Here is a 26,726-nt window from a genome sequence, read left to right on the forward strand (position 1 = left end):
CTAATCTGTATATTGTATAGTGTTCACCAGCCCAACACAAGCCTCCTTCCATCACCATTTATCCCCCTTTCTCATCTACCTCAGACCACCCCACTTTTCCTCTGCTAATCGCCATACTGCTGTCATTCTATGAGGTGTGTTTTTTCTTGATCCCTTCACCTTTTTTATGGAGCCCCTCCTCCCTCCTTCCCTCTGACAGCTGTCAGTCTGTTCTCTGTATCTATGAGCCTGTTTCTATTTTGTTTGTTTATTTCATTCGTTAGATTGTACATAATAGTGAAGTCATATGGTATTTGTCTTCATTTGAATGGCTTACTTCACTTAGCGTAATGTTCTCCAGGTCCATCCATGCTGTCGAAAAGGGTAAGATTTCCTTTTTTACGGCCCATTGTGTAAATGTACCACATTTTTTATCCACTCATCCTCTGATGGGCGCTTGGGCTGCTTCCAAATCTTGGCTATTGTAAATACCGCTGCCATGAATTAAATCCTAATTGGAAGTGACGTTTGTTCCTGGATCCAACCTTCTCCCCACCTTAGCAAAAATAGTTTTCACCAATTAAAACGTACACATCTCAGTTTTCAATATACACAGTGCACACAACTCTAAGCATTTACCTTCAACTGTTAGAAACATCAACTTTTAAATATATATATTTTTTTATTGATTTCAGAGACAGGAAGGGAGAGAGAAAGAGAGAAACATCAATGGTGAGCCATTGATGGGATGCCTCCTGCATGCTCCCTGCTGGGGGTCGAGCTCCAGGAGGCCGGAATGTGTCATGACCAGGAATCAGCCACGATCTCCTGGATCGTAAGTTGAGGCTCAATCACTGAGCCATGCTGGCGGGGTGGAAACATCAACTTCAAATAGGCAGGGCCCCCGCATGCGGTGCTCAGCGGTTGAGCGTTGACCAAAGATACAGGAGATCGCAGTTCGATTCCTGGTCAGGGCTCCACCCTTAGAGGGGCGTGCAGGAGGCAGCGGATCAATGACTCTCATCATTGATGTTTCTCTCTCTCTCTCTCTCTCTCCCCCCCTCTCCCCCTCTCCCCCTTCCTCTTTCTCTAAAATCAATAAAAATACATTTAAAAACTAAACTGAACTAAAATAGGCTGGAAGGCGCCCTGCTCCACAGGACAGGATGGAAATACAGCAGGTTCCAAAATTCCAGAAAATAAGTAGCTGGGAGAGCAAGGAGCGGTCCAGGCCCCGCACCTCGTGGCCACGCCCCCTCCGCTTTCCGCCCCGCCCGCGGCTGGGAGCCCTGGGCCCCGGACGCGCTCTGGTCCCGCCTTTCCGGCAGCGCGCACGCGCAGTCCCTCAGAGACCCGGAAGCGGCTGTGGAGCGCGGCGCGTTCCTCGGTCCTGACTGATTTCGGTCTTTCGGGTGGAAACCTGCGGGCGCCCGGAGCCCCGCGCCTGCGCCTCCTGCAGCGGTGAGTCCGGCCCCGCGAGGTGCCCTGACCGCGTCGCTGCCGGGGGCGGGTCCCGGCTGCTGTCCCGGGAAACTGAGGCCGCCCCGCCCGCGGTGTCTCCCCGGGGCCGCGGGGCTCCCCCGGCCTAGAGCCCTTCGCCGGGCGCCCGTCCCCGCGCCCCGCTTACAGCCTCGGGAGGCCGGCTCGGGCGACGGAGCCAAACCCTTTGCGCCGCTGCCCCCGCCTCGCCGCTCGTGGCCCGAAGACCCCGGATGGCTCCCGGGCCCGGGGACCTGCAGACCCCCCGCCGCCCTGAGGACCCCTCCCCCACTCATGAGAAGTTCGAATCCCAGGAGGAGCCCAGTTGTCATCGTGCTGCACTTTACATCCCAGGAACTTCTTTCCTTCTTTCTTTCTTTCTTTTTAACATGTTTTCATTGACTTTTAGACAGAGAGGAAGGGAGAAGGAGAGAGGGAGAGGGAAACATTGATCGGCCACCTCCCACGCGCCCCGCACCGGGCGTTGAGCCCACGGCCCAGGCGGCGTGTGCCCGGCCGGGAATCAGACCTGTGGCGCCCCGGCCCTCGCAGGAGGATCGCCCAACAGAGCCCCCCGGCCGGGCAGTTATTGCATCTTGACCACCATCACCCAATGGCCTCCTGTACCCCGCATGAGACAACCGCAAATCCCATCACTTTCTGAGATTGCGTTTTAGATTTTTATATATAAGTGAGATCATGTAGTATGTGTCTCTCTGTCCGGCTTCACTTAGCGTAATGCCCTCAAGGTCCATTCAGATGATGCAACCAACAGGACTTCTTTTTATTGCTCAGTTTCATATGTATGTACATAGTATTCTATATTATACTATATATAGTATATTCTATGTAAAGTAGTATTCCATATATACGTATTATTCCATATGCAGTATATGGATATTTATATAGTATTCCATATATATATACACATACTATTCCTTATCTACATATATATAGTATACCATGCAGAGTGGGGCAAAAGTAGGTTTGCAGTTGTAAGTACACAAAACACAAGAGTTAATAAAGCTATTGTACTAATCACAACCTGCATACTTTTTGCATACAAACAACTGTAAACCTCCTTTTGTCCCACCCTGTGTACATGTGGAAATTTAAAATCAAGCACCTGCCCCAGCCCTTTAGCTCAGTTGGTTAGAACATTGTCTCTATATGCCAAGATTGCAGGTTTGAACCCATCAGGGCACATACAAGAATCAAACAGTGAATGCATAAATGAGTGGAACGACAAATCGATGTTTCTCTCTCTCCCTTTGTCTCTAAAGTCAATAAATAAAAATTTTAAAAATTAAATCTGGCAGCTATACTTATAGGTAAAAGTATATATTTATAGGTATGTATATTTACATATATACCCATTTTTTTCTTTATTCGTCCAGTGGTAGACACTTAGGTTGTATCAGTCTTGGCTATGGTGACTAATGCTGCAGGGAATGTGGCGTTGCCGATCTCTCTCTGGATGGTCATTTCATTTCTGAAGGAAGCTATTTTTAAAGAGTGTACTTCATGTCACTGTGACTTGTCATTGTAACTCCTGTGGTCTAACCCTATGGGGAGCCCTCACTTGTCATTTCATGGTGGAGGAACAAGCAGAACCCACTGCAGACCTGCAGAACCATAACTTAGAGTGGGGCCCTGATCCCCAAGGATCTACATGGTTCTTAAAGCTAAACTGTTCCCTTCTGGGTCCTTCTCAGATCAACTGAGGAGTTTTAAGAAATGACATCAGGTGCCCTTTTCCCCATAGAGTGGGACAGCTGCTCTGGGTGGGGCATCATTGTTTACTGAGGTGCTCCAGGAGATTAAAAGGTGAGCCCAGGGATTAGCAGGAGGGTTCCAGGATGCATTTGTGAGAGTGGGGAGCAGGCTTTGTTCACCAGAGGTAACGGTGCTCTGCTGGGCTTGGGGGTTAGGAGAGCAGCGCACATTCTCACTGCTGTAGGAATTTGTGCACCTCTATGGGAGGAGAGACACATGAAGACAGAAGAAAAAACCTCACAGCTTGGTCTCCACATAGGAGCTCATTGTTCCTGAATTTTTCCTATGACAAAGGACAGGAGAGGGTGGCCCTTTCAGCATTTCCAGGTCTTTCTGACTATCTGTGCTGGAAGCAGATGAAGGGGCTGTGCTGATGCTTCGAAGGCACATTCTCGAGATATAGATGTGACTCCTCAACGTATCATCACCTGAAAAAACAATCCAGAGAGGAGCTGGACCAGGACGACATGGCTACTTCTCAGGTAAATGCTATGTCCGGGGTCACAGGCTGTGTCTGCTTTTCCTCCTAACATTTAGATTTAGAACCTGCCACTTTTAATCCCCTACTTCTGCTTTTCCTGCCTAGTGAGGTTGTTTTCAGCTACTCATTTTTTTCCTTATGTTCTTGTCATTGTCTAGGTCAGTTCTTTAGAATGATTCTCTCCCTTGTCCCAGAGCCTTCTCTGCAGTCTCTCTGTCCAGGCTCTCTGAGGGCATGAAGAATTCCTACCTTGAATTAATGACCTTCAGCTACTGGAAACGTGCCCTTTGTGACAGATCAACCTGGGAAGGCACCCATGTCTAACATCCCTATGGGGAGGGGGTCAGAGGCCTGGGTGTCTGTGAAGAAGGGAAATGTAGGTGTTAGGTGCATGTGGCTGCAGCATCAGCCCTGTTGATCAGGAGTAAGAAAATGCATGTTTAACCAGGACGCATTAGTGTAAGAATAGCTCAGAAAGTTCTGACAAAGAAGAGTAGTTAGAAGAGACTTGCTCCCTAGATTGGAAAGCAGACTTGCTGTTTAAATGCACTATTAGAGTTGCAGAGCGTGGGAGGTATGTGTGGATTGACATTTGCAAAAGCTAATGTTTTTGTTATTGTTTTTTAATCCTCGCCTGAGGACATGCTTAGAGAGAGGAAGCGAGAATTCCTACCTTGAATTAATGACCTTCAGCTACTGGAAACAGAGAGAGAGAGAAACATTGATGTGAGAGACAAACATTGATCGGTTGCCTTCTGTATGTGTCCCGACCCGGGGACATTATGAACTCTGCCTGTGGCCACTTGGTAAATGTGTCCTTTCTTTTAGGGACCACTGACCTTCAGGGATGTGGCCATAGATTTCTCTCAGGAGGAGTGGGAATGCCTGTGCCCAGCGCAGCGAACACTGTACGTGGATGTGATGTTGGAGAACTACAGCAACCTGGTCTCCCTGGGTGAGGATGACTTCCTTCCAGAGTTCATTCTCTACAAGCAGGTTTTTTCCTTCATTAGGATAACATCTCCTGGGAGCTTTTGCTTTGTATGGTAGACTTTCACATCCCTGCTCTCAGGGAACAAATTGGGGAACATCTTGTGATATACGTGAAATAGGAACCCAGTGTCTGAAAACTTTACGTGTTGTCTAGAATAATTAAGGTGCTATCAGAAAATAGTGTTTTGGAAAATCATTTTGTAGAATATTCTAATATTCTACCACATCTTCTCACCTAAGTGCTAACTGGATTGGAAATGGGAGAATATCAAAACTCATGTTCTTGCCCTGGCGGGTTTGGCTCAGTGGTTAGAGCATCGGCCTGCAGACTGAAGTGTCTCGGGTTCTATTCTGGCCAAGGGCATGGACCTCTGTTGCAGGCTCGATCCCCAGCCCCAGCTGGGGTCCTTGTGGAAGGCAACCAATTGATGTGTCTCTCTCACATTGATGTTTCTCTCTCTCTGGCTCTCTTCCCCCCTTCCACTGTGTCTAAAAAATCAGTGGAAAAAATATCCTCAAGTGAGGAGTAACAAAAACAAAACAAACAAAAACTCACGTTCTTTTTTCTGATAAACAGGTCCTGCTGTCTCTAAGCCAGTCCAGGTCTCCTTTATGGAGCAAATGAAGGAGTCCTGGGATGTGAATGGAAAAAAGACAATATCCATCCATCCAGGTAGGTGGAAATGGTGAAGCAGGTGACACTGTGTCATATGTGTATTCACTTTCTGATTAGATCTTTGTCACATTTCTGCTTTCAGTTTCAGATGTGCTGATATGACATTTTCGAATGTTCTTCCCTTTTTTTAAGATTTTTTTTTTATTTTTTGAGACAGAAAAGGAGAGGCAGGACACTTAATGAGAGGTATGGAGCATGTATAGACCAGATGTGTTTTGTTTTGAGAGATTTTAGGAAACTGAAGTGTGAGGCAAGAGAGGCCGTTTGTATGGAAATGCCACTGGAAACAGCGTGGGTGGGCTCTCAAGCTGAGTGGGATGAGGTCTCAAGAAATCACCAGGAAGGGCTACAGTGATCATCAGGTTGGTGGAGACTTGGATATCGCACCCGCCCTCTCGCTCTACTGAGGAGAGGGCTCAAAGGAACAGTGGACTCTGCCAGCACTTCTGTCTGGAAGAAAGCTGCCCCTGCGGCATTTGCCCTGAAGCCAGACAATAGGTTTTTGTTTGTTTGTTTGTTTTTTAATGGTTTCCTTTGCATAAACTTATTTTGTCGTAGTCTTGTATGTTTATTTATTTATTTTACTTCTTTCTTATGCCTAGAAAGACATATCCAAAACAGTATTTCTAAAAATGAGTGTTGTTTAGAATATTTTTATTACCTCTAGAAGGATTTTCTTAAGCATTTTGCATAGGGCAGGTTTAATGGTGAGAAAGTCTTCAGTGTTTTCGAGCTGGAAAAGCCTTTTTTTCTTCATTGTTGATACCTTGTCTTATCAGACACAGTATTCTTGTTGGATAGTTCTTACTCTTTTATAAGTTCAGCATTTTATTTCATGCTCCTTTTTTCCCCCCATAAGGTTTCTGCTAAGAAACCCATTGATAATCCTAGAGGAGCTGTCTTTTTATTTTATTTATTTATTTATTTAATTGATTTCAGAGAGAGAGAGAGAGAGAAAGATCGATGTGAGACTGGAACATCGATCGGTTGCCTCTCGCATGTGCCCAGACCATGAATTGAACTGGAAACCTGAGCATGTTCTCTGACTGGGAATCGAACCCGCGACCTTTTGGTGTACGGGATGATACTCCAACCAACTGAGCCACACAGGCCAGGGCCCTGTATCAAAATTTTTAATGAACTATGTACAAGTTTTTTGGTTCTTAAGCTTGGTCATATCATTTGTTGGTGATTCTAGTGTATTTTTATTTATATATTTTTTAATGTATATATTTTTATTGCTGACAGTATTATAGATGTCCCCCAATCCCCCCCTTTTCCCCCCCTTCACTGAGCCCCTACTCCATGCCAGGTTTTCGCCACATTATCCTCTGTGTCCATGGGCTATGCATATGAGTATGTAAGTTCTTTGTTTTAATCTCTTCCTGTCTTGTCCCCCTGCGTTTTTCAGCTTCCCATTTCTATTTGGATTATTTTCATACACTTTTTCTCGTTGCAGTTTTATTTTGATCATGCACAGTTTTCCTGATGCTATGTTACCAGTTTTGTCTACTATTCCATTTTAAGGTGGTTATTTTCAATTTTTTTTTCATGTAATATATTTCCATTTATGAAATACCAACTTCTGTAGATTTTTTTTTTGGACACTGTTTTTCTGTTTCTCTTTTTATCAAGATATCTCTTGATGTCTTTTTTCAAGGTTCAGGAATTCTAAACAACCAGGCTTCATGAACTTGCTTTCTATAGGAGAAAACAAATAATCACCTGTGCTGGAAATGCCAGTATCTGTCAGAACAGCTTTGTGTCCCTGATGGCCTGGCCAAGTTGGTTTGAGCATCATCCTGTACACCAATAAGTTGCGGGTTCGATTTCCCTGTCAGGGCACATACCTAGGTTGTGGGTTCGATACTTGGGATATTTCTCTCTCCCTCTCTCCCTTTTTCACTCTCTAAAACAAAACAACAAACAAAAACTGTTTTGGAGACGTGTATTTTTTTATTCTTTTGTGTGTGTAAGTTCCAAATTTAAAGTGTTATCTGTCTCTTCCTCAGAGCGCATGGTATCTTTTGTTCCTTGATATCTATCTTTAGTGCTACAGTCTATGTTATATTTAAACAATTACTCACCATTGTTTTTTTTTAAGAAGCCATTACAATGCATAAACCATGTACTGCCATTCTCCTGGCACTCTGTTTCATGAGAAACATGTTCTTCAAGACACTGCAAAACAGCAAGGTCATTGAACATACAGTATCCTTATGTCTCTCTCCAGAGAAGAAACCGGGAATTGGGAGTTTTCGTATAATACTGCCATTGTGTGTCAAGGGGTTTGAGCAGCTCTAGTTGGCAAATATTAGCAACTTTCCATCTTTCTCTGATATAAATTTTCCTCACTGTACTTTTCTTGGGCTTACTTTGGACTTCTAACTTGCTTTAGGAGTACTCAGAAATGTAATTTGGTCCATATTTGCTGGTAAGTTCAAGGTACATTCACCTGAGTGTCATAACTGAAAATTTATTTCATATCTTTCAGCTGTGTCATCTGAAGACAATCAGGCCTTGTTGCAAAAGCCAGGAATAGAAGATTTATTCTCAAAAATACTACTGGTAAGATATGGATGCTGTGGCTTTGAGAATGTACACTTAATTAAAGCTTTGGAATTTGAGAAAGTATGACAAGAAAAAAGATGTTAATATGGACAGAGCTAACCTGGGACAATTATTCATAATAAAATTACTCTAACCTAAAGAGGTAAGAGATATTTCACATTTGAGAATACTCTCACTTTAAGCCAGTTACATTTGCAGATCAATGTGCTTCTAATTGAAGACCCAGTACACTTTTTTTAATGTTATAAATTCTTGGAAAGAAACCTCTTGGAACACATAATCTGTGATGTAAATAATCATAAAATGTAGGGTGGGATTGAACTTCCAGTCAATCATATCTAAAAATTTAAAAATTTATAATACATATAAAATTTAAATATAATCAAATTGGCAATCTCTTTAACAAGGAATCCTTTTTCTTCCTCCGTGAAATAATGTTTTTGTATTCTAAGGTCTATAATTTTTATAAGCTTGGTAGTATTTTTTAATACAACCATCATGGTTTAATATGTATCAAAGAATAGTTATTTGGGAATAAGTGTACTTGTTTAATGAAATTATAGCTGTCACTAAAGGTCTTTCTATCTTCAATGATTACCAGAGATCATATAATGGAGACAGAAGTTATCAGTGTAATGAACACTGGAAAAACTTTAACCAAGAATCAAATCCTAATAAACATCAGAGAACTCAACTTCCAGAGAACCATTTTACAGGTGGAAAAGCCTTTGACCAAATGTCAAATCAAAATAGACATCAGATTATTCATATTGTGGAGAAGAAGAAAAAACAAAGTAAATGTGTCAAATCTTTTAGGCAATCTTCAAATCATACTGAACAAGAGAATATTCATGCCAGGGAGGAAGCTTACAAATGTAATCAGTGTGGGAGAGTCTTCAGTCAAATAGTCAATCTAAATAGACATAAGAAAAGCCACACTAGACAAAAACCTTACAAATGTAAAGAATGTGGTAAAACATTTAATTGGCCTTCAAGTCTTACTATACATCAGATAATTCATACTGGGGAGAAGCCTTACAAATGTAGAGAATGTGGCAAAGTCTTTAGCCAGTCCTCAAACCTTACTGAACATCAGAGAATTCATACTGGAGAAAAGCCCTATAAATGTAGAGAATGTGGCAAAACCTTTAGCCAGCGCTCAGGACTTACTCAACATCAGAGAATGTATACTGCAGAAAAGCTTTACAAATGTGGACAGTGTGGCAAAGCCTTTAATCACTCCTCAAAACTTATTCATCATCAGATCATTCATAGTGGAGAGAAACCTTACAGATGTATGGAGTGTGGAAAAGCCTTTTCTTGGCATTCATACCTTACTAAACATCAGATAATTCATTCTCAAGAGAAGCCTTACAAATGTGGAGAATGTGGGAAAGCCTTCAAATGGCTTTCATATCTTACTGAACATGAGAGAAGAGTTCATACTGGGGAGAAACGATACAAATGCATAGAGTGTGGTAGAGCCTTTATCTACCACTCAACACTTATTCACCATCAGAAAACTCATACTGAAGAGAAGCCTTACAAATGTAGTGTATGTGCCAAAGCCTTTAAACAACAGTGGTGTCTTACCCGCCATGAGAGAATTCATAGTGGAGAGAAACCTTACAAATGTAGAGAATGTGGTAAAGCCTTTAGTGCTTCCTCAACTCTTACTGAACATCAGAGAATTCATACTGGAGAGAAGCCTTATAAATGTAGAAAATGTGCCAAAGCCTTTAAACAGCTGTGGTGTTTTACCCGACATGTGAGAATTCATACTGGAGAGAAACCTTATAAATGTAGAGAATGTGACAAAGCCTTTAGCTCTTCCTCAGCCCTTACTGAGCATCGTAGAATTCATACTGGAGAGAAGCCTTATAAATGTAGGCAATGTGACAAAGCCTTTACCCAGCGTTCAAAATTTACTGTACATCAGAGAGTTCATACTGGAGAAACTTCTTACAGTTGTAAGGAGTATGGTAAAGTCTTTGCTTGAGAAGGAATCTCACTAGATACCAGGTAATTCAGTCTCGAGAGAAGCCTTACAGATATAGAGAATGTCACAAAGCCGTTAATGACCATTGTCATCTTACTCAACCTGAGAAAGTTCCTACTGCAGAGAAACCTTATAAATCTAGTGTAGGTACCAAAGCTTTTAATCAGCAGTAGTATCTTAACCAGAAAATCCCATAAAAATGTAGAGAATGCGGCATGGCCTTTAACCTGTGCTCAAGAATTGCTCAACATTGGGGAATTCATGCTGGAGTGTAACAGTAAAAATGTAAGTTATTTGGCAAAGCATTTAGCCATTGTTCAAGCCTCAGTGAGCACCAGAGAATGAAGCCTTGCAAATATAACACATGTTCTCAAATATTTATCTTCATTCAGATCTTACTCAGCGCCTGATAATTAATACTGGGCAGAGGATTAACAAAGGTAAAGAATTTGGCAAAGGATTCTAGACAGTTTTGCTCAGTTGTTAGAGGTTTAGCCCTTGGACTGAAGCGTCCTGGGTTCGATTCCGGCCAACAGCACGTACCTCGGTTGCAGGCTCGATCCCCAGCCCTAGTTGGGGCACGTGTGGGAGGCAACCAATCGATGTGTCTCTCACATCGATGTCTCTCTCTCTCTCTCTCCCACTTTCTGAAAAGTAATGGAAAAAATATCCTTGGGTGAGGATTAAAAATAAAAAGGTAAAGTAAAATAAAAACTGAGTTAAGTACTTTTATTATGCTTCAGAATATCAAGGGGATGGATGTTTCCATATGTATAATCAGTTACAGTATATCGTCTTTTTTATGAACAATATTTGAGATGTTTTGAAAAGGAAATGTAAATGTGATTCCACTTTCATATCAGTTGATAGTCCTGAGTTGTTATTCTTAGTGTGTGTGTGAAATCATGAGGTTGAATATTGCTTTTTTTAAAGATCTGTGAGCTGGTGGGTTTCATTTAACTTTCCATGCACGATTGAGGACATTGTAATGCACGAAGAAAATCTAAACAGAGATAGTGTTTGTGGTTGACTTAAAATGTTATTGCATGTCACCGTGAAGAGCACCTTTTTTTGCATTAGTTTATGACAGTGGAACATTGTGAATTTTAAGTACTTTTACCAGTTACTGTTTAAGGAACATATTGGAGCAGTTTATTAAAATCCTGATATAGCTTCATAGTAGCCATACGTAGAAGTGATGAACATTAGTTGATGTGGTTGAAACAAAAACGAGATCAGGGATATCTGAGAAAGTATAGGCAACTCATTTCTAAGAGCATGAAATTATTGTACATCCATGTATACTAAATAACTTCCATTCTGAGAACCAACAAAAGCACAGCTCTCAGTCATTATGTCACAAGAACAGGAACCCATCTTGAAAGTCTGTCATGTGTATTTTGACAAATAATCACACAGAGGTTTAGTCATGCTTGATTTAGACTATGTGTGAACTTAATATTTTCATTAACAAAGCTGAATGAGTTTGAATGTGTTCACGTATCCAACCTTATTCAAGGTTATAGGTAACATTATACTGTTTGTTAATGCAATGCAATTACTTCATTAGCAGTCCATTTTCCCAGTGACCTTAAACATTAAATGATGTGAAGATTTCTCCATAATTTTTATATTTTTCTTATTATTGTGCCTACTGAGACATTATGATAGTTACAATAGAGATGGCCTCAGGCTTTTTGAGATTTCAGCTGAGCTACATCATGATATTGCTGCATGGCATTTATTTTCTGTTGCTACGTGCCTTGAACTGCTACTATCCCCTCCTGGAATTGTGTGTACTAGACAACAGCTCACAGAGGCACAAGTAAATATAAGTTCCTTACATGACTTGTCTCTTTCAATTTCCCTTGTAGTCTTGTGTAACTGCTGCACACCATCCAATACCAAGTACTCTGCTTAACAAATGCTACTAATTTAACAAAGTCCAAACTAGTATAATTAGGAAATTCTTTTTAACTTTGGAGCCTAGATATTTTTTCACATATTTTTTTCCTGAGCCTACATAAACAAAATACATGGTTTGATACACAGAAGTGAAATATGTACATATAGTAACTTAAAGATACAGTGTAGGAATAAGAGGATTGAAGAAGAAAGAAATGTGTATGTGTGTACACATGTTTTCAGAAGGATAGGAACATAATGGATTGAAATATGTAATTTAAACATTTGATTACTTAATAGCCAACTAGAAACCTCACAGATTTAGAATATAAATGGATTTCTGTACATTGCATTTCTGTACATTTTTCTCCCCCCAAACTCTTGGCTCTTGGTTTGAGAAACTCACATTGAAGTTGTTGTCTTTACATTCCTCTGTTTCATGTAAAACCAACCATAAATTTTCCTTGTTTCATAGGTCATGAAATAATGTTCATATATTTTGCTCAGCGATTTTAAGAATGTTTTTTACAGAATTTAGTGATATAGAGAAATCACCCGGAAAGTGGAGGTAATTTCATAGCGAGCACTGAAGTTTAATTTTGTTTAGCACATTTTATTTTTCCCTGTATTAGGAAATAACACTGTTTTATCAACATTTTAAAATAATACTTGCTTTGTGTCAGTGATGTTATCAAAATTATTTTCACTTCTCTGCCAATGTGTTCAGCTGAAAACATGACATCATACTTCAGTGTGTTGATTTTATATTTACATGAAGTGAACAAACACACAGGACAGTGCTATCTCTGTAATAAATCCTCTATAATTAAGAGGAATATTCCAATAGCAGTGATGTTGTAGTACCAAGTAGGAGATGAATAATAACCAGGATGCTGAATTGGTATGAAATCTGCGTGTGGAGAGATCACAGCATTCCCAGGCTGCACTACCAGCTGACCTCAGGAAAATCAAGTCTCTGTTTCATTTCCTTTTTCCTGTTTCTTTCTCTTCATTTGTATTCTCAGCTAGAGACATCACATCCATTCTCCTTTGAAGTGCTATGGCTACAGCATCTCATGCTCTTCCCCTTCCCACATCAGCTATGCAAGGCTTTGTAGGTTCCAATCAGTAGTTTAGAATTTTTCTAATGCAATAACACCACAATTTGGTGAATATTTCATATTTATCACAGTATTTAGCCCACAACTCATACTTACATGCTGAACCCTGTGCTTTTGAATGTGAATATTGTCCATATTTTTGAAAAATATCAGGATGACATTAGTGTGTTTGAAATTACGTAATATTTAGATATAATTGACGTATGATGCGAAGACGTTTATCTCAGGTATTTCAAAATAATTTATCTCCAGTGTGGTACAGGACAACATTTATTTTAACATCGCAATTTATAATAATTTTTTCAAAGTTACTTCTCTTTTTAAAGCAATGCTTCTTGTCCTAAATGATCACGTCTTAGTCGTCCACGCATCACATCCCAGGTCGTGTCCCTCTGAAGGACTCTGGAATTGAGCCCTGTTGAGTCTTGGCCTCCCTAGTGAATGGGGAATAGAAAAGGAAGCGCTGCTGGCTGCCCTTATGAGACTGCCTCTTCGACCAGGGAGAGTGTGTGTTTCATTTTCGTTCTCAATCCTTACACAGACAATTGCAGCTCTTGTTTAATAAAACCGCTTACATTCTAATCGCCGAAATGTCCCTGGATCCCTCCCCCTCCCCATATCCAGTCCCTCACTGGGATCCTAGTTTTTGTAGAGTTACCCCAGCCTCCCTGGGGGGACCTGTGTGCCCTGCGTTGCAAAACTAGCTTTTGACTTAACCTTTCCAACTGTTGAGAGGAAAGCAACGTCGTTTCCAACACAAGTGGCTCACACTCGAAGCCTTTACCCTACACTGAGGCGGGAAGGCGCCCTGCTCCGCGGGACACGGCGGTAACGCAGCGGAAGCCAGAAGAGGGCAAGTGGAGACGCCCCAGCAGGGCCCGCGAGGTCAGGCCCCGCCCGCGGCGCCGCGTCCTCCCCTCCCATTCGCTGCGTCCAGTGTCTATTCCCGCCCCGCCCATTGCGGGAGGTGCTCGGCCGAGGACACGCCCCCGACCGCCTGCAGGCAGCGCGCACGCGCAGTTCCTCACAGGCCCGGAGCGGCAGCGGAGTAGGAAGGTTGCTCCGACCTTTCTAGCTGCGGTCTTTCTGGTTGAAACCCGATCCGCTCAGGGCGCGCCCGAGGCTCCGGGGCACTGCGGGCGCCGGGCGCCGAGCCCCGCGCCTGCGCCTCCTGCAGCGGTGAGTCCGGCCCCGCGAGGTGCCCTGACCGCGTCGCTGCCGGGGGCGGGTCCCGGCTGCTGTCCGGGGAAACAGGCCGCCCCGCCCGCGGTCTCTCCCGGGGCCGCGGGGCTCCGCCGGCCGCGTGCTTTCCCGGCCTAGAGCCCTTCGCCGGCGCCCGTCCCCGCGCCCCGCTTACAGCCTCGGGAGACTAACCTCCCGGGTTTCACCTGCTGCACCTGGGCGTGGGCCTCAGCCCGGGCTGGGGAGTCCGCGCCGCATCTCAGCCCCTCTGGTGGTCTTGACGGGTTCATTTAATCCCTAGTTATGGGACTTCCGTTCAGCTAGATTTCAGGAGGTTCTGAATGGTGGTGGTTCTGCGTTCTAGTTGCAATTTTGATGTGGTTTTGGGAGGCAGCGGGTACCGCGGTTACCTGCCCCGCCATCTTGTGTCTTGGGTTGGAAATTTTTTGAGTCCCCAGCGAGAGTCACATTCTTTTATCTAAGAAACAAGTGTCATTGTGTCGAATCCATACCTGGTCACGTTTTTGGAGCAAAGGAAAAAGCCCTGAGAATTGAAGAGAGAGGAGACAGTAGCGACCCGCTCAGGTAGGTGGGAATAAAGAGCAGGTGACACGGGTGAGGCCCTAAGTCCCTGGAGGCGGTTTGGGAAGATTTGCTTCAATGGAAATGATTTTGAGAAGCCCAGGCGTCTTTCTCTGGCAGAGGAACCTCTCCTATCCCACTCCGATCTTGCTCCTGAATCTTCTAATGATTCCCCTCTGCTGCGAGAAACTTCCCCCTGGCCGGTTTAGTCCTGCATGGTCTCACGTTTTCCATTGCTTCTGGGGCCTGAGAAAATTTATGCCCTTTTGGAGTTTCTACAGGGAAGAAAAATGTGTGTCCCCTTTTTTAAAAAAAATCCTCACCCAAGAAATTTTTTGCATTGCTTTTTCAGAGAGTGGGAGAGATACATCCATGTTGCCTCCCAAACATGCCCTGACTGGGTACAGGGATCGAGCCTGCAACCGAGGTACATGCCCTTGGCCAGAATCAAACCCAAGACCCTTCAGTCTGCATGCCGATGCTCTAACCACTGAGCTAACTGACTAGGGCAATGGGTCCCCTTTATCTTTTTGTGCCCTTTCCTCCTAGAGACAAATGTGTATTTGCTAGTTTAGGAAGTGTGGTGATAGACTAACCCTCCCCTATCAAATCATACGCAGAGCAGACTTCCCTGTAGGGCAGACCCTGTTATAGGGCCTCAGAAATGTGCCTGTGGTCTCCCCACTGTTTAATCCTGGCCTTGCTGTAGAAGGTCCCCGGCCACTTTATGAAGACATTGATGCTAGGCCCTGCCCCAGACTAACTGACAGGACCTCTGGGGGTGGGCCACAGGAGCTGGTAGTTCCAAAACCCACACAGAGGATTCCAATGGGAAGTCAAGGATGACAAGGTCTTTGCTAAGATTGCTCATCAAATGTCCATGTACTTACACGTGAGGGTTTACACATGAGGATTTCATAAAGGACAGGTGCTGGGGACCCACGCTCAGACATTATACCTCCCAGGTGTGAGAAAAGCCCACTAATTTGGCTTTTAAACCACCGCTGAGGTTTCTGCCCCAAGACCCCATTTCCAGCAGCACTAGAGGAAACAAGAACAGCACCTGAGTGCCTTACATCCAACTCTCCTATCTCAACAAAAATACTGCTTGTTCCCAGTGAAAATCACCTGCCAGCTTCTCGAGAGATTAGTCTGTTCTACGTGTGTAAAGTGAGAGTAGACAGAGAAGGCAGTGGTGCCTGGCTGGAGTGGCTCAGTTGGGTGAGCATCACCCTGTGCACCAAAGGGTTGCCTGTTCTGTTCTCAGCTGGAGTATATACATTGGTTGCCGGTTCAACCCCAAGTTGGGGCACATATGGAAGGCAACTGATCCATGTTTCTCTATCACATCGTTTCTCTCTCCCCCTTCCTAAGCATGTCCTCAGGTGAGGATTTAATAAAAGGCTGTGTTTGGGAAACATTATCTCTATGGAAACAACTAATAATGCTTTTCATCTTTATGGGTTTACTTACTGTGGAATATATATATATATGGAATCCTTTTGTGTCTGGCTTTTTCACGTATAACAATGGTTCATCTATGATGTTTGAATCAGGACTACATTCCTTTTCTATGGCTGAATATTTCATTGTATGACCATATCACATTCTATTTAGGCCTTCATTTGTTGGACATTTTTTGTCTTTCCAGTTTAAAAAAAAAAAAATCACAGAAGTAGAATTTCAAGAAGAAATGGGCTTGTGAAACAAGTTATAGAGGTAAAGGAAGGGCCCTTGGAGCTTGGGAGTGAGGAAGCTAATGCTAATACTAATACTCCTGGGAGGGGGGAGGAATAAGGGAAAGGGAAGGCATGGGCATGCTCCTGAGGGAGAGCACTTGTTTTCAGTTTTTGACTAATGGTAATGGTGCTTCTGGAAATTTTTGTGTATAGCTTTGTGTTTATATACCTCTGTTCAACTTTTGGCCAGATACCTAGGAGTGGCAATACTGGATACCACAGCTTAGTTTTTCTTTTTTTCGGAGAGAGAAACATTTGGTGTTTCAATTATTTATGCATTCACTGGTGGATTCTTGTATGTACCCTAACCAGGGATTGAACCCACAACCTTGGTGTATCGAGACAATGATCTAGGCAACTGAGCTACCCTAGCAGGACAGTTTTATTTTTTTTGAAAGTATGTTTATTAAAGCTAGGGGCAGTGAAACAAGGAAGGTCCTATGATACAAAAAAGCAACAGGGGAGAGCTTAGGTGAGGCTGCTTGGGCTCTCTAGAAAAGCTATGGAAAACTAAACTAAGGTGAGAAAAGGGGGCCTTGGGGACAGGTTAAAGGGGATAGCCCAGGATGAGCTGCCACTGCCCACTGCTCCCATGGTTGCAAGTCTCATGGAGTCCCTTAGAGTTTAGGTCATGCCTGTGGGGGAAGAAGAGGGAGAACACCCCCCACAGCTTAATTTCTTAAGGCTCTGCCACACTATTTTCCACAGCAGCTGTACCATTTTACCAACAATGTGTCAATTCTAATTTCTCCACATCTTTACACACTTGTTATTTTCTGATTTACTATAGTTGTCTTGGTATTAAAAAGATATGTTGTTTTGATTTAAAAAAACTTAAGGACTAATTTCCTTGAACATTTTTTATTTGGTGTTTGGCCATTTGTAGAAATGTCTATTAAAGTGCTTTGACCACCTTTTTTGGGGGGTTGTATTTTGTTGTGATATTGTAGGAATTTGTCAAGTATTATGGAAACTACACCCTTGTGATTTTAAAATATTTTCTTCCATTTGGTAGACTCTTTTCACTTATGTGATAGTTTCCTTCAGTGCACAAAGTATTAATTTTGATGAGGGAGGACCAATTCTATTTTCTCTCTCTCTTTTTGTTGATCCTCACCAGAGGATATTTTTCCCATTGACTTTTTGTAGAGAGAATGAAAACAAGATGGGGCAGAGAGTAGTAGGATGCAGGAAATGTGCTTTTAGTAAATTACACGAGTGCAGTGCCTGGGAATTTTGGAGCGGAGTTTAGATTGTTCAAATTTAACCAAAAACAAGATTTGGTAAGGTATGCAAAGATCTTATTAAGGACTATGCATGGTGAAAGCCCTGAGAAGCAAGGGAGACTTGCTTACAGCAGCTGAAGTCATGTCAGGAACTTGCATTTACTCCTGACCTTTAAGCTGTTGTGTAGTGCATGCAACTGCAGAAGAGAGTAGTGTCAGTTCAAGGCTCCTTGCTACATGAATGGTTTTTAAAGGTTTTTCCACATTTTTCAGGCTTCTTCCCAGTATGAATTATGTGATGTTAAGTCCTCAGTGCTGGTAGAGGACTTTCAGCACTCCTCCCATCTGTAAGATTTCTCTCAAGTATGAACCCTCTGCTGTACAGTAAGGCAGGAACACTGGTTAAAGGCTATGTCACTACATTTTTAAGGCTTCTCTCCAGTATGAGCTCTCTGATGTGCAGTAAGGGTTGAGGAATGGCTAAAGGCTTTGCCACACTCTCTACATTTATAAGGCTTCTCTCCAGTAGTATGAATTATCTGATGGTCAGTAAGGGTTGTGGACTTCCTGAAAGCTTTGCCACATTCTCTACATTTATAAGGCTTCTCTCCAGTATGAATTCTTTGATGGACAGTAAGCTTTGAAGACTGACAGAAGGCTTTGCCACATTCTTTACATTTATAAGGCTTCTCTCCAGTATGAACTCTCTGATGGCAAGTAAGGGCTGAGGAGTGGCTAAAGGCTTTGCCACATTCTCTACATTTATAAGGCTTCTCTCCAGTATGAACTCTCTGATGTGCCGTAAGGGTGGAGGACGTGCTAAAGGCTTTGCCACACTCTCTACACTCATGAGGCTTCTCTCCAGTATGAGTTCTCCGATGGCCTGTAAGGTGTGAGGACTGGCTAAAGGCTTTGCCACATTCTCTACATTTGTATGGTTTCTCTCCAGTATGAACACTTTGATGTTTAGTAAGATTTGAATGGCTGATGAAGGTTTTGCCACATTCTCTACATTTATAACTTTTCTCTCCAGTATGAACTCTCTGATGAGTAGTAAGCGTTGAGGACCAGCTAAAAGCTTTTCCACATTCTCTACATTTGTATGGTTTCTCTCCAGTATGAACTCGCTGATGTTGAGTAAATCTTGAATGGCAGCTAAAAGCTTTCCCACATTTTCTACATTGGTATGGTTTCTCTCCTGTGTGAACTCTCTGATGACTAGTAAGGGCTGAGGACCATCTAAAGGCTTTACCACATTCTTTACACTTATATGGTTTCTCTCCAGTATGAACCCGCTGATGACGAGTCAATTTTGAATGGAAGCTAAAGGCTTTGCCACATTCTCTACATTTGTATGGTTTCTCTCCAGTATGAACACGTCGATGTTTAGCAAGATCTGAATGGCTGACAAAGGTTTTGCCACATTCTCTACATTTATAACGTTTCTCTCCAGTATGAATTCTCTGATGAGTAGTTAGAGTTGAGGACCAGCTAAAGACTTTTCCACATTTTCTACATTTAAATGGTTTCTCTCCAGTATGAACTCGCTGATGTTGAGTAAATCTTGAATGGCAGCTAAAGGCTTTGCCACATTCTCTACATTGGTACGGTTTCTCTCCAGTATGAATTCTCTGATGAGTAGTAAGGGCTGAGGACGAGCTAAGGGCTTTGCCACATTCTCTACACTTGTATGGTTTCTCTCCAGTATGCACTCGCTGATGTCGAGTCAGTTTTGAATGGCAGCTAAAGGCTTTGCCACATTCTGAACATTTATAAGACTTCTCTCCAGTATGAATTCTCTGACGTTGAGTATGTTTTGAGGACTGACTAAAGCATTTTCCATGTTCCCTGCATTTGTAAAGTATTTCCCTTGTATGAATTATTCTCTCATGTACAATACGGCATGAATGCCATTTAAAGGTTTTGCCACATGCTCTACATTTGTAAGGCTTCTCTACAGTATTAGTTCTATGATTTAGGGTATAACCTAAAAGCCAATTTGGTGTTTGACCACCATCTTTACACTTATGAGTTTTTTCTCCAGTATGGATTTTTTTCAGCCTATTTAGATTGAATATTTGACTGAAGACTCTACCACATGGATTCCATTTGTAAGCCTCCACCACAGTATGAATATTCTCTTGTTCAGTGCAATTTGAAGATTTCTTAGAAGATTTGACACATTTACTTCTTTTGTCTGTCTTCTCCACAATATGGATAACCTGACATATATTGTGATTTAACATTTGGTCTAAGATTTCCCCACTTTTATAATGGTTCTCTGCAAGATGACTTATCTGATAATTATTAGGATTTGACTCTTGCTCAAAGCTTTTCCAGTGTTCACGCCATTCATGACTTCTGTCTCCATTATATGATCTCTGGTGATCATGGAAGACAGAAAGACTTTTAGTGACAGCTACAATTTCATTAAACATGTACACTTCCATAAAAATCATTTGGTCACACCTATTAAACCATGATGGTTATATGGAAAAATACAAGTTTACGGAAAAACAGTAAATGCCAGAGGAAAAATAATGATTCCTTGTTTAAAAGATTGCCAAACTGATCACATTTAAACTTTATAGGTACATTATAAATCTCTAAATTTTACAAATAACTGACTGAAAGTTTAATCCCACCCGACATTTTGAACAATTCAAATGATTATTCACACCACAAATTATGTGTTCCTAGCTTTTCCAGATTTCCTTTTCATGAATCTATAACAGTAAAACGTTGTTTTCGACCTTCACACAAACACAATGATGTGCAAATGTAACTGACTTTAAAGAGCGTTTTCCCAAGTGCAGAATATCCTTGATCCCTTTAAGTAACAAGAAGAATTTTGTTCTCCTCACACTCTCCCTCACATTGCAAAGCTTTCATTAAGTGTACATTATCAAAGCCACACCTTCCATATCTTACCGATATTATTTCAGAGAATAAATCCTGTAATCCTGGCTTTCCCAAAAAGGCCTGGTTGTTTTCAGATGACACAGCTGAAAGAAAATAAATGTTCACAGCTTTGACACTCAAATGAATGTACTCTGAACTTACCAGCAATTATTGACCAAATTTGGAGTACTCCAAAGCAAGTGAAGTACAATGCTGAAAAGTCATATCAAAAAAGGGACAAAAAGCTGCTTACTCCTGCTAACGATACCTGCTCAAAACCCCTGGCACATAATGTCAATATTATAAGAAAACTCCTAATTCCCAGTTTCTTCTCTGGAGAGATAAAGATGAGGGCACTGTGTATCCAATGATCTCGCTGTTTTGAAGCATCTTGAGGAACATGTTTTTCTTGTGCATGACACAGAGTGCTAAAAGAATGGCAGTACATGGTGAATCCACTGTAGTGGCTACCACAAAGAAACAATCAGAAATTGTTCAAACACCACAAAGACTGCAAAACTGAAGACATATATCAAAGTATGAAAAGATACCACGGCTGTGAGACAGAAACAGAGACTATTTTAAACTTGGAAATTACACAAAAGAACCAATAATACAGATACTGAAAACAGTGTTGAGAGAAATTAGAATTTCTATCACAGGTGATTACTATTTGTTTTCTCCTATGGAAAGCAAGTTTGTAAAGCCTAGTTGTTTCTAATTCCTGAACCTCAACAAAAGATATCAAGGCATACAGAGAAACAGAAAAAGTGTCCCATTAGGAAAACAAAAAAAAATCTAATCAAATTGGCACTACATTCATGGTAATATGTTAATTACCTGAAAAAGAGTTGAAAATAAATATCTTAAAATAGAAAGTAGAAAAAAAAGACAACCATATAATGTCAGGAAAACTTTATTTGACCAAAATAAAAATACAAGAAAGAGTGTAAAACACACACACACAAAAATGGGAAGCTGAAAAACACAACACCTGAATTAAAAAATAAAGTAGAATCAAAGACAGACGTGACCAAGTTGAAGAATCAAAAACCATGTACATAGTTCATTAAAAATTTCTATAAAGGAAAGCTAGCAAAAATGAAGAGAACCTAAGGGATTCAAAAGAGACTAACAAATCGACCACTCTGCATGTAAGTGGAATAAAGACAGAATAGCAAAAAGAGATAGCTTATATAAAAAATTAACAATTTAAGATTCTAACAACTGGAGAAAAAAGAGACATACAAATGCAAGCAGCTCACTGATTTCTAAGTAGAATGAATATAAAAACAAGAACAGGAAAAAAACAAAACAATGAAAATATCATGAATCCCAAAATACTACCCTAAGAGGCATATAAAAAATAACTTCTCATGGAAAAGACAGCTCCTCTAAGACTATCAGTGAGATTCTAAGCAGAAACCTTTTGGGGGGGCGGGGAGAACATGAAATAAAATACTGAACTGATCAAAGGACAATAACTATTCAACAAGAATGCTGTATCTCACAAAACAGATAATCAACAATGGAGAGAAAAACCTTTTCCAGCTCACAAACTTTCTCATTATCAGACCTTCTCATTATTAGATCTGCCCTATAAGATACACTCCAGAAACATCCCTGTAGAGGTATTTTTAAGATTCTACACAACACTAACACATATGAACATATAAAGACTTCTTGTCCAAGTAAAAATATACATAAACAGCCCAGCTGGCGTGGCTCAGCAGTTGAGCATCAACATATAATCCAGGAGATCATGGTTCGATTCCCAGTCAGGGCACATGCCCAGGTTGTAGGCTCAATCCTAAGCAGGGGGAGTGCAGGAGGAGGCCGATCAATGACTCATCATTGATGTTTCGATCTATGTCTCTCACTCTCCCTTCCTCCCTCTGAAATAAAGACATATTTTTTAAATAAATTAAAATATACACAAACATAAAAATTTGTTGTGCTCTAATAATGAAACAGAAATCACTTTGATTTCTCCTGTGGAACTTTAATGTATACTAAGTTGTGGTTTAATGCATATTGAGCCATTTCTGCAAGATGGAGGTTTTGAGAGATCAGATGCACTACAAACAAAGTATACTTAATATGACTGGACTGTACAGGTACAACTGCTTAAAATAATAGATTTCTAGTACATGGGTTTTTTGTGTTTCTTTCTTTCTGTTAGGTTAATACTCACAGGATATATTTTTTTCCATTGCTTTTCAGAGAGAATAGAAGGGCAAAAGGGGGGGGTGGTAAGAGAGAGAGAAATATCAATGTTAAAGAAACATAACTGGTTGCCTCCCACACGAGCCCCAACCCCAGGTAAGTGCTGTTGACTGGGAATAGAAACCATGACCCTTTGATGCTTGATTCTATTTGATGCTTGAGACTTGGCAGCAATTTACAGATTGCTCTGTAGTTTGTACCACATGGCCCCAGGCAGGGCACAGGAAGTGACTGACCTTGGCCCACACCCCCTGGAAGGTCCCAGAGCCAGCACATTTATTAGACGGCTTCATACCACACTGCATTACAACCCTACAATTTCCACGGGAAACACATTCAAAGGGTTGACCAAGTGGATACACAAGCACCACTTCAGCAAGTTCAGCTACTTAGGTTTGGTCCTGACAGTTGATCTGCCTGGGGGTCTATCCTTTTTAGTAATGTTCGAACAGCAATCAGGGCTCAATAACAGGACAGAGAACACAACCCACACATATGACACGCCTGCAGCAACTGAGTGACTGGGGAGGCTGAGTCACTGGGCCCTACAGAACACCTACTACATAGGCCACTCTACCAAGTTCGGCTGATGGAGCAGCTCTACCTAATACATAGAAACAAACAAAAAGAAGCAGCCAAATGAGAAGACCAAAAAACAGGTCATAAATGCAACAAAAGGAAAAATCTCCAGAACTAACTGAAATAGAGGCAAGCAAACTACCAGATACAGAACTAAGTCTGAACTTTGTAGGGTCTTGTTTGATGCCTCCATAAGATTAGAAATTACAAACAAGAGAATTATGACACCTGTCTTCAGTGGTCCTGGGATTTCTGCACCAAATTACAGCATCTCAACAACTTCCCTCATAAACTCCTTTCATGTGATAAAAACAAAATTTAAAAAAAAAACACTTTAACACACAATTCCTCAGGAACATGCACAGATTTTGCCAGGTCCCCAAAGCGATGGAAGAGGAGCATTCACAGTACAAGAGGAACACTTTGCCTGTTACTGCTAATGTGATGATGGCAGTCACTGGAGCAGAAGCAGAGTTCCAAGAGAATTCAGGTGCATGGGACCTGTTGGAAACAAGCTGTCACCCTATGACAGCAACAAACATAAACCTAGGCTTCTCAAAATCCTTTCCACTGAAACACAGATTCCCAAACCAAACGTTAAGGTCCGGCTTCCTCTGTGACCTCTGGACCTCTCACCTGTGTCATCTGCTTTCTCATTCCCACCTACCTTAGTGAAGAGACATTTTCTTTTTTCTGTTCACATCCAAGTGTACTTTCTTTTTTTAATATGTTATTGATTGATTTGAGAGAGAGAAACATGGATTTGATGTTCCATTTATTTATGCAATCACTGGTTGCTTCTTATATGTGTCCTGACCTGGGATCGAACCCAAAACTTTGGCGTATCAAGATGAATCTTACCGGCTGAGCTACCCTGCCATGACCCAAGTGCTCTTTCATTTGCTCCGAAAAGATGAGCAGGACTGGCTTAAAGACAGTAAGACCTATTTATTAGAGAAAGTAACGAGTTTTGAAAGAGATTCTCAGATTTCCAAACCAGTTTGCCCTCTGGTAAGAAGACATGGTCAAATATTAGAATATTCCAGAAAATGATTTTCCAAGATACTGTTTTCTGATAGCACCTTAATTAGACTAGAAAACATGTAAAGCTTTCAGACACTGAGTTCCTAATTCACATAACAAAGCCTTTCTTTACTACACCAGAAAACCCCCAATTTGTTCCTTTAGAGCAAGAATCTGGAAGTCTACCATAGAAAGCATAAGCCCCTAAAAGATGTTAAAGTAATAAAGGAAACAAAACCCTGTGGGTGGAGTAGAAACTCTGAAAGGAAGTCATCCTCACCCAGGGAGACCAGGTTGCTGTAGTTCTCCAACATCACATCCATGTACAGTGTCCGCTGAGCTGGGTCCAGGCATTCCCACTCCTCCTGAGAGAAATCTATGGCCACATCCCTGAAGGTCAGTGGTCCCTAAAAGAAAGGACACATTTACCAAGGGATAGTAAGCAGAGTTCATAATGTCACCCAACATGAAAACAGTGTTAGAGAAAGTGGTTTTCTACCTAGAGGAGTATCCTGAATCATCCAATAAGATCATTTTGACCCAGTAACATTCTGTAATGTTTTCTAACACAGAAATGAGGATGATACATGTCCACAAACCCACTGTAGAGACTTTACTTTTCAGGGAAATAAACTTTAAAATTAAGGCATCAACACAGGCATATGGACTTTTGAGTGTTGTATGTGTATTATTCAGGGTCAGTTGTGTGTATTTCTCAGCTGGAAATGTCATGGTGAGTTGCAAGTGTAAGTACTTCTTCAAATTTAATGCAGGCAATAGACTGCAACTTATAGTTCTCATAAAATGGGACACATAGGAACCACAATGCTATTTGAAAATTTACTATGAGTAATCTTAGAACAAGATTATTCTCCCTCTGATATCAGAATATTTTGTTAAACATACAATAAAAGGTAAACCTTCAATTTTACTCCAAACCTGATCTACAATTTTTTTAAAAAGCCCTAGCAGGTTTGGTTCAATGGTTAGAGTGTTGGCCCACGGACTAAAAGGTCTCGGGTTCGATTCCCAGTCAAGGGCATGTACCTCGGTTGCTGGCTCTATCCTCAGCCAGTCGGGGCATGTGCAGGTGGCAACCAATGGATGTGTCTCACATCCCTGTTTCTCTCTCTCTTCCCCTTCCACTATCTCTGAAATATCCTCAGGTGAGGATTAAATAATATGCATAAACAAACCTCATGAATGTTCATAGCAGTTTGGGTAACTGAGAAAAAAGACATGCAAGTAAGAAAAAACAGCTGAAATATTTTTAATATTTTTATACAAACACATCAGAACTATAAAATCAAGATTATTTTGAGATTCTGTAAATCTCATGAATCTATTTATGAATACCTTTTGTGTTTTATAAACACAAAAAGGAAAGAAACTCACACAATCACAGAAAGGAAGTTAGAACTATTGTTTGTTTTTTATAACTGTCACCTGAGGATATTTTTTCCATTGAATTTTAGGAAGAGAGAAAGTAAGGGAATGAGGGAGGGGAAAAAAGAGAAAAAAGTCAGTGTGAGAGAGGCACATCAACTGATTGCCCCCCACACTCACCAGACCAGGAATCAGACCTGAGACAGATGACCCACACCAGCCATGGCTACCTTTTGTTTCTGAGCTGTTCATTCCTTTGAAAATCTTTATATGTATCATTAGTGGAATGCTACCTTATAGAAATTTAATTGAACTGAACATACATTAATAATATGAATCTTGGAAACCTTCTAGAAGATACAAGAAGTGATCATGTAGAGTGTGTCCATGATATGAATGTAGACTATAAAGAAAATTTACAGGAACAAGGCCTGATTGGTTAACACTCCCACGTCAAAAGCTAATGATCTGTAGGAAATAAAAGTAGAGCCTTCATTTTACTAAGCAAACAGAAGCTAAGAAGAAGAGGGGAGTTTCCAGATGAAATGTGAAGGTCTTTGCACATCTCTCAATAAATCTTTTCTAAACCCTTGTTAATGATCAAAAGGAAACTATTAAACTCTAGTGAAGAGAGCAGCTCAGCCAAGTGAACATCGGGTGGACTGGAACAATGGGTATCAGGTGACTGAAGCACATGGAAGGACATGTTCTCAGAGCTGTAACATTACTGGCAAAAATACACAAAGAAATAATTATGAGAAAATGATCACAAATAAACATTAACTTTTGCAAATGTCAATCCACATGTACCTCTCATGCTCAGTGAGCTGCTAATACCTTTAAATAGCAAGTAGTTCGTACCAATCTAGTGAGCAAGTCTCTTCTACTTTTCTTTTCAAAGC

General features: G+C 41.4%; 2 protein-coding genes across 2 annotated transcripts; one reads left to right on the forward strand and one right to left on the reverse strand.

Annotated features, from left to right (window-relative positions):
* Nucleotides 1-2,455: 2,455 nt before the first annotated feature.
* On the forward strand, nucleotides 2,456-10,039 carry LOC107540427 (uncharacterized). The gene is made up of 5 exons (XM_016217184.2): nucleotides 2,456-3,716; nucleotides 4,544-4,670; nucleotides 5,286-5,381; nucleotides 7,879-7,952; nucleotides 8,557-10,039. Exons 1-5 carry the CDS (start codon nucleotides 3,702-3,704, stop codon nucleotides 9,952-9,954), a joined length of 1,710 nt encoding a protein of 569 aa, XP_016072670.2. The 5' UTR covers nucleotides 2,456-3,701; the 3' UTR covers nucleotides 9,955-10,039.
* Nucleotides 10,040-17,328: 7,289 nt separating this feature from the next.
* On the reverse strand, nucleotides 17,329-25,558 carry LOC107540435 (uncharacterized). The gene is made up of 3 exons (XM_016217192.2): nucleotides 24,719-25,558; nucleotides 20,641-20,714; nucleotides 17,329-20,090 (listed from the first exon to the last, which is right to left on the reverse strand). Exons 1-3 carry the CDS (start codon nucleotides 24,759-24,761, stop codon nucleotides 18,135-18,137), a joined length of 2,073 nt encoding a protein of 690 aa, XP_016072678.2. The 5' UTR covers nucleotides 24,762-25,558; the 3' UTR covers nucleotides 17,329-18,134.
* Nucleotides 25,559-26,726: the final 1,168 nt, after the last annotated feature.

This window comes from Miniopterus natalensis, chromosome 18, assembly GCF_054644295.1.
Source record: "Miniopterus natalensis isolate mMinNat1 chromosome 18, mMinNat1.hap1, whole genome shotgun sequence".
NCBI lineage: Eukaryota > Metazoa > Chordata > Mammalia > Chiroptera > Miniopteridae > Miniopterus > Miniopterus natalensis.

What these genes read in the sequence shown, in the direction of transcription:
- LOC107540427 (XM_016217184.2), top strand. An exon ending in CAGCAACCTGGTCTCCCTGG is followed by an intron (nt 4,671 to 5,285) that starts GTGAGGATGACT and finishes TCTGATAAACAG; the next exon opens with GTCCTGCTGTCTCTAAGCCA. An exon ending in GACAATATCCATCCATCCAG is followed by an intron (nt 5,382 to 7,878) that starts GTAGGTGGAAAT and finishes CATATCTTTCAG; the next exon opens with CTGTGTCATCTGAAGACAAT.
- LOC107540435 (XM_016217192.2), bottom strand. Translation starts at nt 24,761, where the DNA reads ATGGATGTGATGTTGGAGAACTACAGCAACCTGGTCTCCCTGG. An exon ending in CAGCAACCTGGTCTCCCTGG is followed by an intron (nt 20,715 to 24,718) that starts GTGAGGATGACT and finishes ATTTTCTTTCAG; the next exon opens with CTGTGTCATCTGAAAACAAC. An exon ending in TATTCTCTGAAATAATATCG is followed by an intron (nt 20,091 to 20,640) that starts GTAAGATATGGA and finishes CATGATCACCAG; the next exon opens with AGATCATATAATGGAGACAG.